Source organism: Rattus norvegicus, chromosome 8, assembly GCF_021556685.1.
Source record: "Rattus norvegicus strain SHRSP/BbbUtx chromosome 8, alternate assembly SHRSP_T2T, whole genome shotgun sequence".
Taxonomy (NCBI): Eukaryota; Metazoa; Chordata; class Mammalia; order Rodentia; family Muridae; genus Rattus; species Rattus norvegicus.
In genome coordinates this window covers 117,420,213-117,432,844 of record NC_141541.1, presented here as the reverse complement: position 1 = coordinate 117,432,844, position 12,632 = coordinate 117,420,213, and the positions used below count along the sequence as shown (strand labels likewise).

Below are 12,632 nucleotides of genomic sequence, written 5' to 3'. Positions count from 1 at the left end.
GGTCGGTTTCCGGAACCCCCGCCCGAGAGGGGAGGAGGTGGGAGGGAAGGGAAGCGGCCACCCCTCCCAGCCTGGCCTTGGGAGACTCCCGCACCCGTCCGAGAAAGTTTGAGACAGGTTTGCCAGATGCAGGAGGAGGGGGTGGTGCCCCCAAGTTGCTCTCTGCATACGGGCTACTTTTGCGTAAAAGGGGAGACCCTCTTGCGGCTGACTTAGCTGCTCGGAAAAGATCTCCGTGGCAACGTTGATCCTAACACTTGAGCACCAGCTGTGTACAGCTGGTACACGGCTCCAACTTTGCCCTCAGGGAAGCTGCGATTTTCTTGCTGGCTCATTGGATCCCCACACAGATTTACCGGGAGGACCATGTAGATTGCTCAACAAATTCAAGTTCCTATTAGCAGATTTCCAGGACCTCAGTCTGAGGAATGTCGCCCCTCAGTGATCAAGACCACCTCCAGGCAGCTGCTCACCCTGGCTCAGGGGTCCGATCTATCCTGAGGTAAGAACTAACAGCTCCCAGGGTATACACAGGCCACCTCCCGACGGAATTCTAACAGGCTGCCCCTTACCCTCAGTGTGGGACAAAGTTCCTAACAAGGCCAGGAAAGGGAGGTACGGTGTTCCTGTGCCCAGCATCTGGCACACCTAGTATTTTCTTTTCCCGACTGATCCCAAGAAATGCCCGCTGGTCAGTGTGTGCTCTGCGCTGTACCTTCACACATTCCTCATCTGAGACTGGGGCATTGTTGTAGACAAAGATCAGGCCCTGAAGAGATGGCGTGGGGGGGGGGGGGGGAGTTGGGGATTTAGCTCAGTGGTAGAGTGCTTGCCTAGCAAGCACAAGGCCCTGGGTTCGGTCCCCAGCTCCAAAAAACAAAACAAGAGATGGCCTGGAAGGGAGCCAGCAGCCATTCAGCCTGTAGGATTATAGGGAGCCGGGAAAGGAAACAAAACAAACTGGTTCCTTCTGGTCAAGAGGATGAAATCTTTAAACTATCATATGTAAAAGAATTAATTTAGTGGTCAGGCCAAAGGATTACCCTGTCAGCAAGACAGGGCCACTCCTAGGAAGACAGGCTCATTTTAAGCTGTGCTAAAGGATCAGTGGAATAATCGGATCCTTTAATGAGATACTATATTTTTCCTTCCCAGAATTCCTGGCCCCCCAGCACAGTTCCTACAAGCTGCCATGAGGTTCTGTGGAGTCTCCTTTTCTCTTTCCCCCCTTTTCTGCCCTTCTGAATGCTTGTCAGAACATAACTTTGTTTTTTGCTAATACTTTGGGCTTCCTCTAAAGCTCTACTCTGCCTTCCTCACTGGTTTAACACCAAGAGGATGACATTTTTCCTTCTCTTCCTCCTCCTCCTCCTCCAGACACAGAAGGAGTTTTTGTTTTGCCTTTGACAAGGGTCTCACTACACAGATCTGCCTCAACTTCACACAGGTCCGACTGCTTCTACCTCCCCGAAAGGTGTGTGCCACCCTGGCCAGCCAGGCTTCGCTTTTAAACGATAATATAGTTGTCCTCTTTGAATAAACTTTGGCTTCGCTTGGCTTTCATGGCTGAGTAGCATCCCCGGCTCCATTAGGGTGATTGATTGCCCTGGGGAGAGGCGGATCAGCACATAAAAGCACCTCTTGCGGAGGGGCTGAATCCATTCCCAGCGCCCATGTGTTGGCTCACAACCATCTCTAGCTCCAGTGCCTGGTGATCCCATGCTCTCTTCTGACCTCTGTGGTCACCAGGCACACATACCTGAAGGGAGGGGACCACTCATACACACAAATACAAAAATTCTCTTCAGCCATCATGAAAGGACAGCATAGACCTTACCGTCTGTCTCCATTTAAGGACCAGGCCAGATTTCAAAAGAAAGGCCATAAGGCACCAGCTGCAGGAATAGACCTTAGTGAGTTCCAGGAACTAGGCCCTAAGACACTGACAACAGGGACAGACATAAAACTCGCTCCCAAAGAACAGCCTGGGGATAACCACAGAAATGGGGAAATATCTTATCTCAGGATGGGCCATCTGCGCCGGGCAGCCCCATCTCATCGTATGGTTAACCGTTCGTGACATGGGAATGCAGACCACTGTGAGCCTCCAGCACCCACCAATGAAATTGTAGATTACCTAATCCCTCTAAAGACTTGCCCCATTCTCCTTAAGAAGGCCTGTGTGCCTTTGTCTGGGGTCACCATTCCAAAGAATGGTTGCCTCTGCAGAATAAAAGCTCTTTGTCTTTGCATACTGAGTCTGAGGCTTTCCTTCAGTGATTTTCAGACCCTTACAACTGTGACTCTCAGAAGCCAGATAGGATGGGCATGGCTGGGTGTGGGTGCAGCCCAGGCCTGGGCAGGGAGGCAAGCCCGAGCAGAGCTAGCCCGGGGGCCTTGTTTTTCTCACCCAGCACCTGCGCTCTTTTCATCCATTTTGGATGGTGGTCAGTCAGAGACTCCTTCCTCAACATCCGTTGTGCCTAGAGCAAGAACTTTTACCGCAGGCGCTGCCAGCCAGTGATCTGTACCCTCAGATGCATCAGTGTGAGAGGAGGGCAGGGTTGGCTAGCTAGTCAGATATCAGTAGGCATGGCGGTCTCAGGACTAGAGCCCCCTTTTCTTTGATCTTTGGACCCCACCTCCTTTGTCCCAGATTAACACTAATTTTGAGGAAAGAGAAAATATTACATTTGCTCTTCCTTGGAATTTGAATCCTAGTGGTTAATCAGCAGCGAACTCCGCCCTGGGCTACAAATGTCTCTGTGGACAAGACCCTTTGAGGAAAACAGCAGGAAGTTCCTTTGTCCAGCCCTCCCAGGACAAGGAGAAAATCCTGTTTTCACAAGCTCACAGGACTGTTGAGGGCCAGTGGGCGAAGACACAGGCAGCCAGACCCAGCCTGGCCCCCTGCTCCATGCCCAGGACCCACGTGGCAGAGCCAAGAAGCATCAGCAAGTGGTCCACACGAACACCATGACACCTGTGGCCCCCTGCATCCCATCCCATGAACATCAGGACATCTGTGGCCCCCTGCATCCCATCCACATGAACATCATGACACCTGTGGCCCCCTGCATCCCATCAGCATGAACACCATGACACCTGTGGCCCCCTGCATCCCATAAATATAATGTTAAAGATGAGTTACTTCTCTACACTCAAGCCCTTCCCTTTACTTAAGGGTGCTCTCTGAGGAACCGCCTTTCTAGCTGTCTGAGCCCAATTATTTTCCAGCCCAATTATCTTCAAGTGGTAACTCCTCTGGCTGCAACTCACAGACTTCAGTGAGGTACAGTGAAAGCCAGGACACTCCTGTGAGGCCTGACTCTATAATCCAAGGGAGAAGATGATCAAATGTGGGCAACTACCACAGCCATTTGTGTGTTTGTGGTGTCAGGTTTCAACCCCAGGCCTCTAGGCAAGCACTTTGTTTTGCACCTATTTTGAAGGCAGAGCTAAAGGGTGGCCATTTCCTGTGTTCATGGGGACATCTGGGTGTGGAAGCTGGAGGATGGGAATTAGGGGCCAGCGATTTAGCTGAAATTTAGTGCAAATTAAACTTGAGGTGGACATGTATGTGTAAACAAAGAAAAAATGAAATCTCACAAGAGCCCTTAGCCCTCCACATTGAGATGAAAGACTCAAAAGGCCAGGCTTGCTTAAGAGATTCTGGGGTGGAGAGAGATGGCTCAGTGGTTAAGAGCCCTGACTGCTCTTCCAGAGGACCTGGGTGCATTTCCCATCACCCCACACGGCAGCTCACAACCAGCTGTAACTCTAGTTCCAGAGAATCCAGTGCCTTCTCCTAACCCCCCTGGGCACAGGCATGCGCATGGTGAATAGATATATAGACAGCCAAATGCCCATACGTAAAATAAAAATAATTAAATTTTAAAAACTGAGAGCGATCAAGAAGGATAGACAAGTTTGTGGAGTTAGAATAAGAATGGCCCCATAGGCTCATAGCTTTGAATGCTGTGTCATGAGGGAATGGCACTACTTGAGAGGGATTAGGGGGTGTGGCTTTACTGAGGGAAGTGTGTCACTGAGGGTGGAGTTTTGGGGTTTCTTTCTCTTCCGCTTGCCTATGGATCCAGATGTAGATCTCTGTTCCTTCTCCAGCCCTGTGTCTGCCTGTGTGCCACCATGTTCCTGTCATGATGAGAACGGACTAAACCTGGGAAACAGTAAGCCAGCTCCAGCTAAATGAGGCCATGGTGTCTCCTCACAGCAACAGAATACTAAGATTCTCCTGCCTCTGCCTCCAGAATGCTGAGATAGCAGATGGGTGCCACCACACATCTCAACGGGCACCCGGGCAGAAGCTGACTGCGGATTCCAACACACACACACACACACACACACACACACACACACACACCTATGAGAAGCCTACACTATCAGGTGTCAACAGAGCTGGCAGAGAGACCGTGCCACCAGAACTAGTTACGAAATACCACCTCAGATTACTGTTTTCTTTTTAAGGTATTTATTGCAAAGAATGCTGGACACGGTGCAATGCACGACTGGAAACCATAGTATCATACATTCCTGGGAAAGCAGGAAATGTCGGCAGCTCCTCCCTATGTGGCTGCCTTGCAGCCGCTGCTTCAGGGGCTGGAGGGCGGGGTTGTTCCACTGACATCCTTCTGCCCCAACCCTAGGCTCTGGGTCCAGCATTTCCTGCCTTCCCTGGGCACAGAGGAAAAAGACTTTGGTGGTCTTTGCCTCAAGCTGCATCCAGCCATTATTCACATCAGGGATCTGAGAACTCAAGGCAGTGCTATGGACCTCCAGCTTCAGGCTAGGGCTTAGAGGTCTGATGAGTTGAGCACAGGAGTCCCGCCCCAGGCCCACAATGACAGCAGTTTGGAATAATGGCACTGACTTTTCAGGGGCAGGTGGCATCTGCAAGCTACAGTTCAGGGCTGGCAGGGCTGAAAAAGGTGGACTATTCTGCCAGATTTGGGCTTGGAAAGGTTCTTGGACGCAGGGTGAGGCTTCCCCACGGTTGCTCTGTGGACACTAGAGGAACCAGTTACCGCTATAGGAAGTGTCTTGCCCTTCTCCACAGCCTGCCTAACACCCTGCTGGTCACCTGAAACTTAGACCCTGAATCTGCTACTGGGACCCACAGGAACTCAGGGCATGAGAAGCACCGGGCTTCATGTGGCTGTTTGCACAGAGGGTTTAATTTGTATTTGAATCAAAACTAGGGTAGGGCCAGGGCATGGCCTGGGCTGCCTCTTTGCTTTGTCCTCTCCTCAGTCCCACTGAGGAGGTGGACAAACAGGAGAACAGTTTGACAGGACCGCCAGTTCTGAGCCATTTCTGACAAAGGCATGTCCCTGTCACCAGTGTGCAGTTCTGTGCAGACAGTGACAGCCACAGTTGGATGGGGGAGACCAGTTTCCACAAGCACTTTGGTGTGTGCACCAGGAAGGTACTTCCTAAAGCTGCCCTGTCTTTGCAGGATCCCCCAGGAGAGAATTTAGACAAGGCAGCCTGGGTCGCAGCGATTTCCAGTGTATAACGTGGTAGACGTTAGGAATGGCGTCACAAATGGTGTTTTCCACACTTACTCTCCAGAGCACCCGCAGATGTGGAGATGTGGGTAGAAGCTCCATCTTCCGTTCCAGGAGGAGAAGGAAGGGCTTTCCACGTCACCTGGGGCAGCTCCATTTAAGGCCCCATGAAGATCTAGCCTCTGCCTCCAAGAGTGGCCTCAGAGAGGGTGGTAGAGCTCTTCCGAGGGTTGCCTGGCCCATTTCAGGCAGCTGGGCCACAGTGGGGACATCCAGGTGACACATTTTGTCTCAGTGTCTCATTTAATGTTGCAAATGTCACAAAGCAGCCAGCCCGGGGGGCGGACTGCTTGAGAGCTGTAGCAAAGGGGCCAGCAGCAGAGCACGTAGCCCAGAGATTCTCAGCAGCAGGTCAGCAGCCACACTCAACCCCGTCACTGGTTGTCACCAAGGAGGCAGGTGGGTTAGGCTGAGGGTTCTGAGTGTTACCAGCCACCCATGAGTGTTCCTGCATGGTGACCGTTCATACAGCAAACAGGAAGAAGTGGCCTGGAGTGACCCCTCCGCAGAGGTCAGGGCCTGCCATGGGTCATTGGTGAGCAGGAACTGTGACAAGGGCTTCCTCTGAAGGCCTGGATATGTCTACATTCTGCACAACAATAAAGAGAAAGAATGTTCACCCCGGGGCTGGGGATTTAGCTCAGTGGTAGAGCGCTTGCCTAGGAAGCGCAAGGCCCTGGGTTCGGTCCCCAGCTCCGAAAAAAAGAACCAAAAAAAAAAAGAATGTTCACCCCGCAGAGGGACAGATGGGACACCTCACTTCTGCTGCCCTGATCACTGTGGCCACAGAGACACACAGACTCACCTCGGTCGGTAGCTACAGCAGAAAGCCCCTAACCTGCCCTAAACAGGAAGCCACCATCAAGCACCACTTGATGGGTGCTCAGATGACAGGGCAAGGGTGGGACGAGGGTGCTGTCCACTCCCTGCTCCACTGCAAGCAGCCCAGGTGCCACCCAAAGCAAGGCCACTGGACCTCCCGTTGGAGGCCATGAACTGGGCAAGGGGAGAAGGCAGGGAGAGCCCTGGAGTGCACCTCCTTCCTGGTTCTAGCAGCCTATAGACACCTAGTCTGTAATATAGCTCATCTCAGGACTGAACCGCAGGGGCCCATGAACCCCCTGAATCTCTCTCACCCCCCTAAAGATATATACAGCTCAGTTCCAGCTTTGGCCTGCTAAGCTTTGGGTATCTTAGGCCAGAGAAACGGGGGTTTGAGATTTCCCTCAGCTCCATGAGCCTGTCCTTTGATCCCTCTGTGGCTTCCCTTAACTCCAGCACCTACAGGATGTGCCAGGGGTTGTAGCCCTGTGCAGTATGGCAGAGCCCGACCTGTAGGGACAGAGACATGCTTCTCTTGGCTGACACTGAGCTCATAGACCAGCCCTAGGAACTGAAGGAGTAGACAGAATCCTTACTTTGAGGTGGGTTTTTTTTGTTTGTTTGTTTGTTTGTTTGTTTGTTTGTTTGTTTGTTTTTGAGAGGAGTCTCATGACGTCCATGTAGCCCTCAAACTCATTATGTAACTGAGGACAACCTTAATTTCTGATCCTCTTGCCTCTGTATGCTGGAATTATAAAAAGGTGTCGGGGCTGGGGATTTAGCTCAGTGGTAGAGCGCTTACCTAGGAAGCGCAAGGCCCTGGGTTCGGTCCCCAGCTCCGAAAAAAAGAACCAAAAAAAAAAAAAAAAAAAAAAAGGTGTCACTATACATTGCTGGGGACCCAATCCAAGGCTGTGTGTATGACAGGCAAGCATCCTACCAGCTCAGCCACACTGCCAGGACCACGGTCCTTTTTAAAGTTCAAAGGTGCCCAGTTTAAAAAGGTGCTCACGAAGCCTGCACTGGCAGAGTTGAGAATCACCGCCTGCCATGGGTGGGCAGCCAGCCTCCCCGTCACCTGGGACCAGCTCTGGTCCAGAAACATGGCAGGGCTGCCTCGGAGCTGTGAGGCTTCAAGAACAGGGAGCCAAACACATCTGGCTCCGGGTGCTTCTGCTGGCAGCCCAACTCCAGGGCCCTCCCCAGGACTGACCTTGGGAAGCACCAAACCATGCCACAGCCCCGCCCTGGCCACAGGAGACGGGAGACAGGCCCAAACAGAAAACAGCCCCAGGAAGTGACTCACCCCACCCCAACCTGGTCCCTGACCCAACTCACACCCCAGGGGAACATGCCCACCACCACGGCAGGGAGCCCAGTGCTACCTGAGGTCTGTCTCGGTGTGTGTTCACAGCTGCCACATTCAGGAATATGGACTCCACTTTACAACCTGTCAAAGGAAGAGGCCACACAGTCCCCACACAGACAGCAGCCAGAACCACAGCAAAACTACGCTGGGGAGGAGACTTGGAGTTCAGCTCTACCTTCTTCCTTCCCAGACAGCAGCAGGGACCAGCAGGAGGCACAGGAGCCTTGTCAGACTCCTGCATATCCATGTGACTGCCACGTGCGCCACATAGGGAACACACACTGTTTGCACAGAGACTAGGGGTGCTTGGGGAAGCAACAGGTCAATGATCAACATGGGATCCCTTACTCTTGGTGCCCCCAAAGTCAGTGACACCTCTATTCTGCCAAAGACAGCCCAGTCAGCCTGAGGGGAGAGAGGGACAACACCAGCTCCCCTGAAACTTTGTGTGACCTAAGCCTGAGCATCTGCGGTTAGAAGCACAGAAGAAGGTAAACGTCCCTCTCGGAATATTCTAAAGCTAAGGAGATATTAAAGATCACAGAAGAGGCTTCCTGTAGTTCCAGGAACCTGGAGACAAGGTCTCATTGTGTAGCTCAGGCTGGCCTCGAACTCTTGACAATCTTCCTACCTCAGCCTCCTAATTATAAGCATAAGGTACCATAAGTGAATACACCAAGTTTTCTACACACTAAAAAACAAACCAGGGGCTGGGGATTTAGCTCAGTGGTAGAGCGCTTACCTAGGAAGCGCAAGGCCCTGGGTTCGGTCCCCAGCTCCGGAAAAAAAAAAAGAACCAAAAAAAAAAAAAAAAAAAAAAAACCAAAAAAACAAAAAAAAACAAACCAGGTGTACAATTAGAATTCCAGCCCTGGGGATTGAGCTGAGACAGGGGGTTCCTGAGCAAAATCCCACCTAAGACAAAGAAAGAAGAAAAACAGGAAAGGGGAAAAGGCAAGGGGTAACAGGGACTCGAGGAGGATGAGTCCCCAGACAGAAAGAAGGGATTTGTGGGGCATCATAGAACCATACAGCCTGCCAAGGTCGACACTCGGGAAGCTCCCTTACCGTAAGCCACAGGTGTGAGCTTCAGGACTGTGTGCAAGGGGCATTTGAGGTAGGGCAGCTCTTCTGTGGACAAGGAAAGGACAAGGCTAATATGTCATACATGCCTGGGTGTCCCCATGTCACGCACAGCCCAGCTGCCCGGGACAAGGCCCCTCACCTGCTGCCTTGTCAAGGAAGTAGGCCAGGAGGCAACGCATCACAGCCTGGTGGCAAATGACTAGCACGTTCTCCTGCCTCTCCAGCTCCATGATGACAGGCTCCAGCCGCTGCACCAGGTCTTCATAGGACTACAAAGGCAAGCAGGGAGGGTGCCCTTCAGGTCTGGCTCCAGGGTAGGAATGGAATCAAAGGTGTTATTCTGTCTAGCCTTATGTCAACCTGACACACAAACCAGGAAGTGTTGTGGTCAAGGTGTTCATCACAACAATAGGAATCCTGAGGCGGAAAAGGTGCTACCCTCCTCCAGTCCACAGCACTGAAGCACTTGGAGAGGGCGGTAGGTGGGTATGCTGGGACCAAGGCCCTGGGACTTCCTAGAGTATGACAACTGTCAGGACCCTGAGGTCCTCAGGAACAACCGTGAGGCTTGTCTGCCTGCCGGTTACCTTCTCCACTGTGGTAGTGATGGGGACCTTGGACCCCTGCTGTCCCCTGGGACAACCCCTAGTTCCATTTTTACCTGAGAATTAGGCCTGAGGGTGGGCGGTTCCATTTCCCTGCAGTTAACCGGCTTTCAAAAATAAAAACCCCCACCCCCACCCCCCCCCCCAAGAGCCTGCTCCACCCCACCCAGTGACTGGCCCGGGGGAGCAACACCCTGGCCTGTGCTGACCTCTAGCTGTTCTGCGGTATTCCTGATTAATTCTTTTTATAATTAATGCCACCATAATCATTCCCTGTCTTCTCTGTTTTTCTTTATTGTTTTTATGTATGTGTGGAAGGGTAGTGATTTGATTGTGTGTGTGTGTGTGTGTGTGTGTGTGTGTGTACATGTGGAGGCTTTGAGGTCAACCTTGGATGCCCTTTTTTAGGTGCTGTGCACCTTATTTCTTGAGAGAAGGTCTCTCACTGGCTTAGAGCTGCGTAGGCTAGGCTGACTGGCCCACAAGCTCCCAGGAAGAAGCTGCCCCTGCCTCCTCCTCAGTACTGGGAGTACAGGCATGAATGCCACAGCGGGCGTGCTTGTTTTGTTTTGTTTTGTTTTTTGTTGTTGTTGTTTTAAATTTTTTCTTTTTTTTTTTTCTTTTTTTTTTTTTTGGAAGCTGGGGACCAAACCCAGGGTCTTGCGCACTTGCTAGGCAAGCGCTCTACCACTGAGCTAAATCCCCAACCCGCTTGTTTTGTTTTTAACCAGGGTTCTGGGGATCAAACCTAAGTCCTGTTTTCGAGGCAAGCAACTGACTGCACCACCTCCCAGCCTTGTGCTGTTTTCCTCCTCACCACTCTCCTGAGCTCTGCCTCAGAGCACAGTGTGAGAATTACCACACCACCCAGAGCTGCATGACTTCACCCATGTGTCTCCTCAGCACATTTAGGCAACATCCCAAGGCCCCTCCTTGAAGCAGGAGGAGATCCCTCAGCCAAGGTGATCCCGACTTTCTGACCAGCAACTCTCTGGGAGAAGGTGACATGAGATCGCTTTGCCAAATCTCTCTGGGGAAGAAGTCTCCATGGATCTGGAAGCAAGGTGGGGGCTGACGCATGGAGTTGCGTGGAGGATAGAATCACCTGATGACAAAGGGGAACATCCAAAGAAAGGATAAAAGTCCGGGGCCAAGACAAGAGTGGAGAGCACCTTGGAGTCAGGCCTAGCCATGAGGCCTGAGCCTATGGCCACACAGAGTAGTCGGAGAAATGGCTGGCCACTCCCTGAGGAAGGAGGTGGCTTGAGCACCCCAGGGGACGATGAGTTAACTCCGAAGTCCTAGGAAAGCCAGACCTAACAGAGCCAGGGACACTCAGCTCAGGATCTGCTCTTGCCAGATCTGCACCCTTAGACCCTGTGCCATACGTAGCGCTGTCCCCCTATGACCCAAGGAAGAGCAAACATCCGGGAGACCCTGGGAACCCACGCCTAGGCTGTCTGCCTCAGGGCCAAGCCGCCAGGCCCAGACCACAGCAACACTGCCAGGTAGGCAGTGGGTGCTGGGATTAAGACCCAAGTCCCACCTACCTCGCCCTTCGGGTAGCGGTACCGGTACTTGTCCTGGTCCCTCAGAGCAAACTCCAGCGGGTAGTGGTCCTGGATTTCTTCGTAGGTCATTTCCTCACAGACACCCTAGGGAGAAGACACAGCAGTCGTTACTGAGCCCATGCCAGGCTGACAAGACTAACCTTGGGATGAAGGAGCAGACAGAGGAGACCAACGTTTCCTGGGCCAATGGGACCCTCCTAGCACAAAGCTGACACTGAACAGTAAGTTTGGTGGTAGCCACATTTATAGGAAGCTATAAGAATAGTTTTTTTATTTTAAGGTTTATTTATTTATTTTTTGTATGAGTGCTCTCTCTGCACGTACACCTGCATGCCACAAGAGGGCATCAGATCCCATTACAGATGGTTGTGAGCCATCATGTGGTTGCTGGGATTTGAACTCAGGACCTCTGGAAGAGCAGTCAGTGCTCTTAACCGCCATCTCTCTAGCCCCTATAAGAATAGTTCTTGGGGCTGGGGATTTAGCTCAGTGGTAGAGCGCTTACCTAGGAAGCGCAAGGCCCTGGGTTCGGTCCCCAGCTCCGAAAAAAAAAAAAAAGAACCAAAAAAAAAAAAAAAAAAAAGAATAGTTCTTACCTGTCCATCACACATCTATCCATGCATGCACATGTTTTCCTAAGTCTTCAAAACTGTTTTCTGTTTGTTTTTATTTTGTTTGTTTGTTTTTTTGTTTTTTTTTTTTGTTTTTTTGTTTTTGTTCTTTTTTTCGGAGCTGGGGACCGAACCCAGGGCCTTGCGCTTCCTAGGCAAGCGCTCTACCACTGAGCTAAATCCCCAACCCCTGTTTGTTTGTTTTTTGAGACATATAGACCTGGTGTAGACCAGGCTGGCTTCAAACTCAGAGATCCACTGCCTCTGCCTCCCAAGTGCTGGGATAAAGGCGTGTACTCCTTATCCAGCTTACAAAATGGTTATTGCTTTTACTTATTTGTCTGTTAGCTTATGTGTGTGCTCATGTGCTCATGACATGGCACGGTTGTGGAGGTCAGAGGACGACTTGCAGCCTCCTTCCACCGTGTGAACCCCAGGAGCAGAACTCAGGCTGTCAGGCCTGTCAGCAAGTGCCTTCACCCACCGAGCTGTCTGGTTCACAGGGGTCTGTTTCTTTGTTTAGCTCTGGCTGTTCTGGAACTGGTTCTGTAGACCAGGCTGATCTTGAACTCTGCCTCCCAAGTGTCGGGATCAAAGGTGTGCATTCTGCACCTTTGCCGGCCCTGCTCCAGTCTTGTCTGTTATGAAAGTACTAAATGTGAATAGAAGCTGCTGTGTAAACTGTATTAAAAATTCATTTGTGTCCTGGAGAAAGAGAGCACACCAGAATGAAAGAGAGACAGAGACAGAACACGGACATAGCAGTCAGGAGTACCAGGAGCTGAAGGCCAAGGCTGAGGTCGGCTTAATCTACATGAGCCCCTGTCTCAAGAAACAACTCGAGCTGGAGATGGCTCAGCAGTTACGAGCATGCACAGTGTTCTTGCAGAGGACCTGAGTTCAAATCCTGGCATTCATGTCAGGCATCTCACAACTGTGTGTAAATTCCAGAGGATTCAATGCCCTCTTCTGGTCTCTGT

The 12,632-nt window shown here is 51.5% G+C and overlaps 1 protein-coding gene and 1 long non-coding RNA gene across 12 annotated transcripts in view; one reads left to right on the top strand and one right to left on the bottom strand.

Moving 5' to 3' along the window:
• Positions 1-55: 55 nt before the first annotated feature.
• LOC100911671 (uncharacterized) lies at positions 56-3,146 on the top strand. Its single transcript, XR_015628065.1, has 2 exons — positions 56-502; positions 2,722-3,146. It is a non-coding gene; the product is annotated as an uncharacterized LOC100911671 (long non-coding RNA).
• A 1,329-nt stretch (positions 3,147-4,475) lies between these two features.
• The window catches only part of Pfkfb4 (6-phosphofructo-2-kinase/fructose-2,6-biphosphatase 4), a 43,498-nt gene continuing 35,341 nt past the window's right edge, over positions 4,476-12,632 (bottom strand). For 8 of the 11 annotated variants that reach the window (XR_015626927.1, XM_087563484.1, XM_087563483.1 and 5 more), the window contains 5 exon segments: positions 11,021-11,125; positions 9,005-9,134; positions 8,848-8,910; positions 7,796-7,860; positions 4,476-6,177 (listed from right to left, as the gene is read on the bottom strand). Coding sequence is in view for 7 of the 11 variants with exons in the window: in XM_087563484.1 (XP_087419610.1) it covers positions 6,118-6,177; positions 7,796-7,860; positions 8,848-8,910; positions 9,005-9,134; positions 11,021-11,125 (423 nt within the window). In the remaining 4 variants the exon portion in view is untranslated. 11 annotated transcript variants of the gene reach the window in all.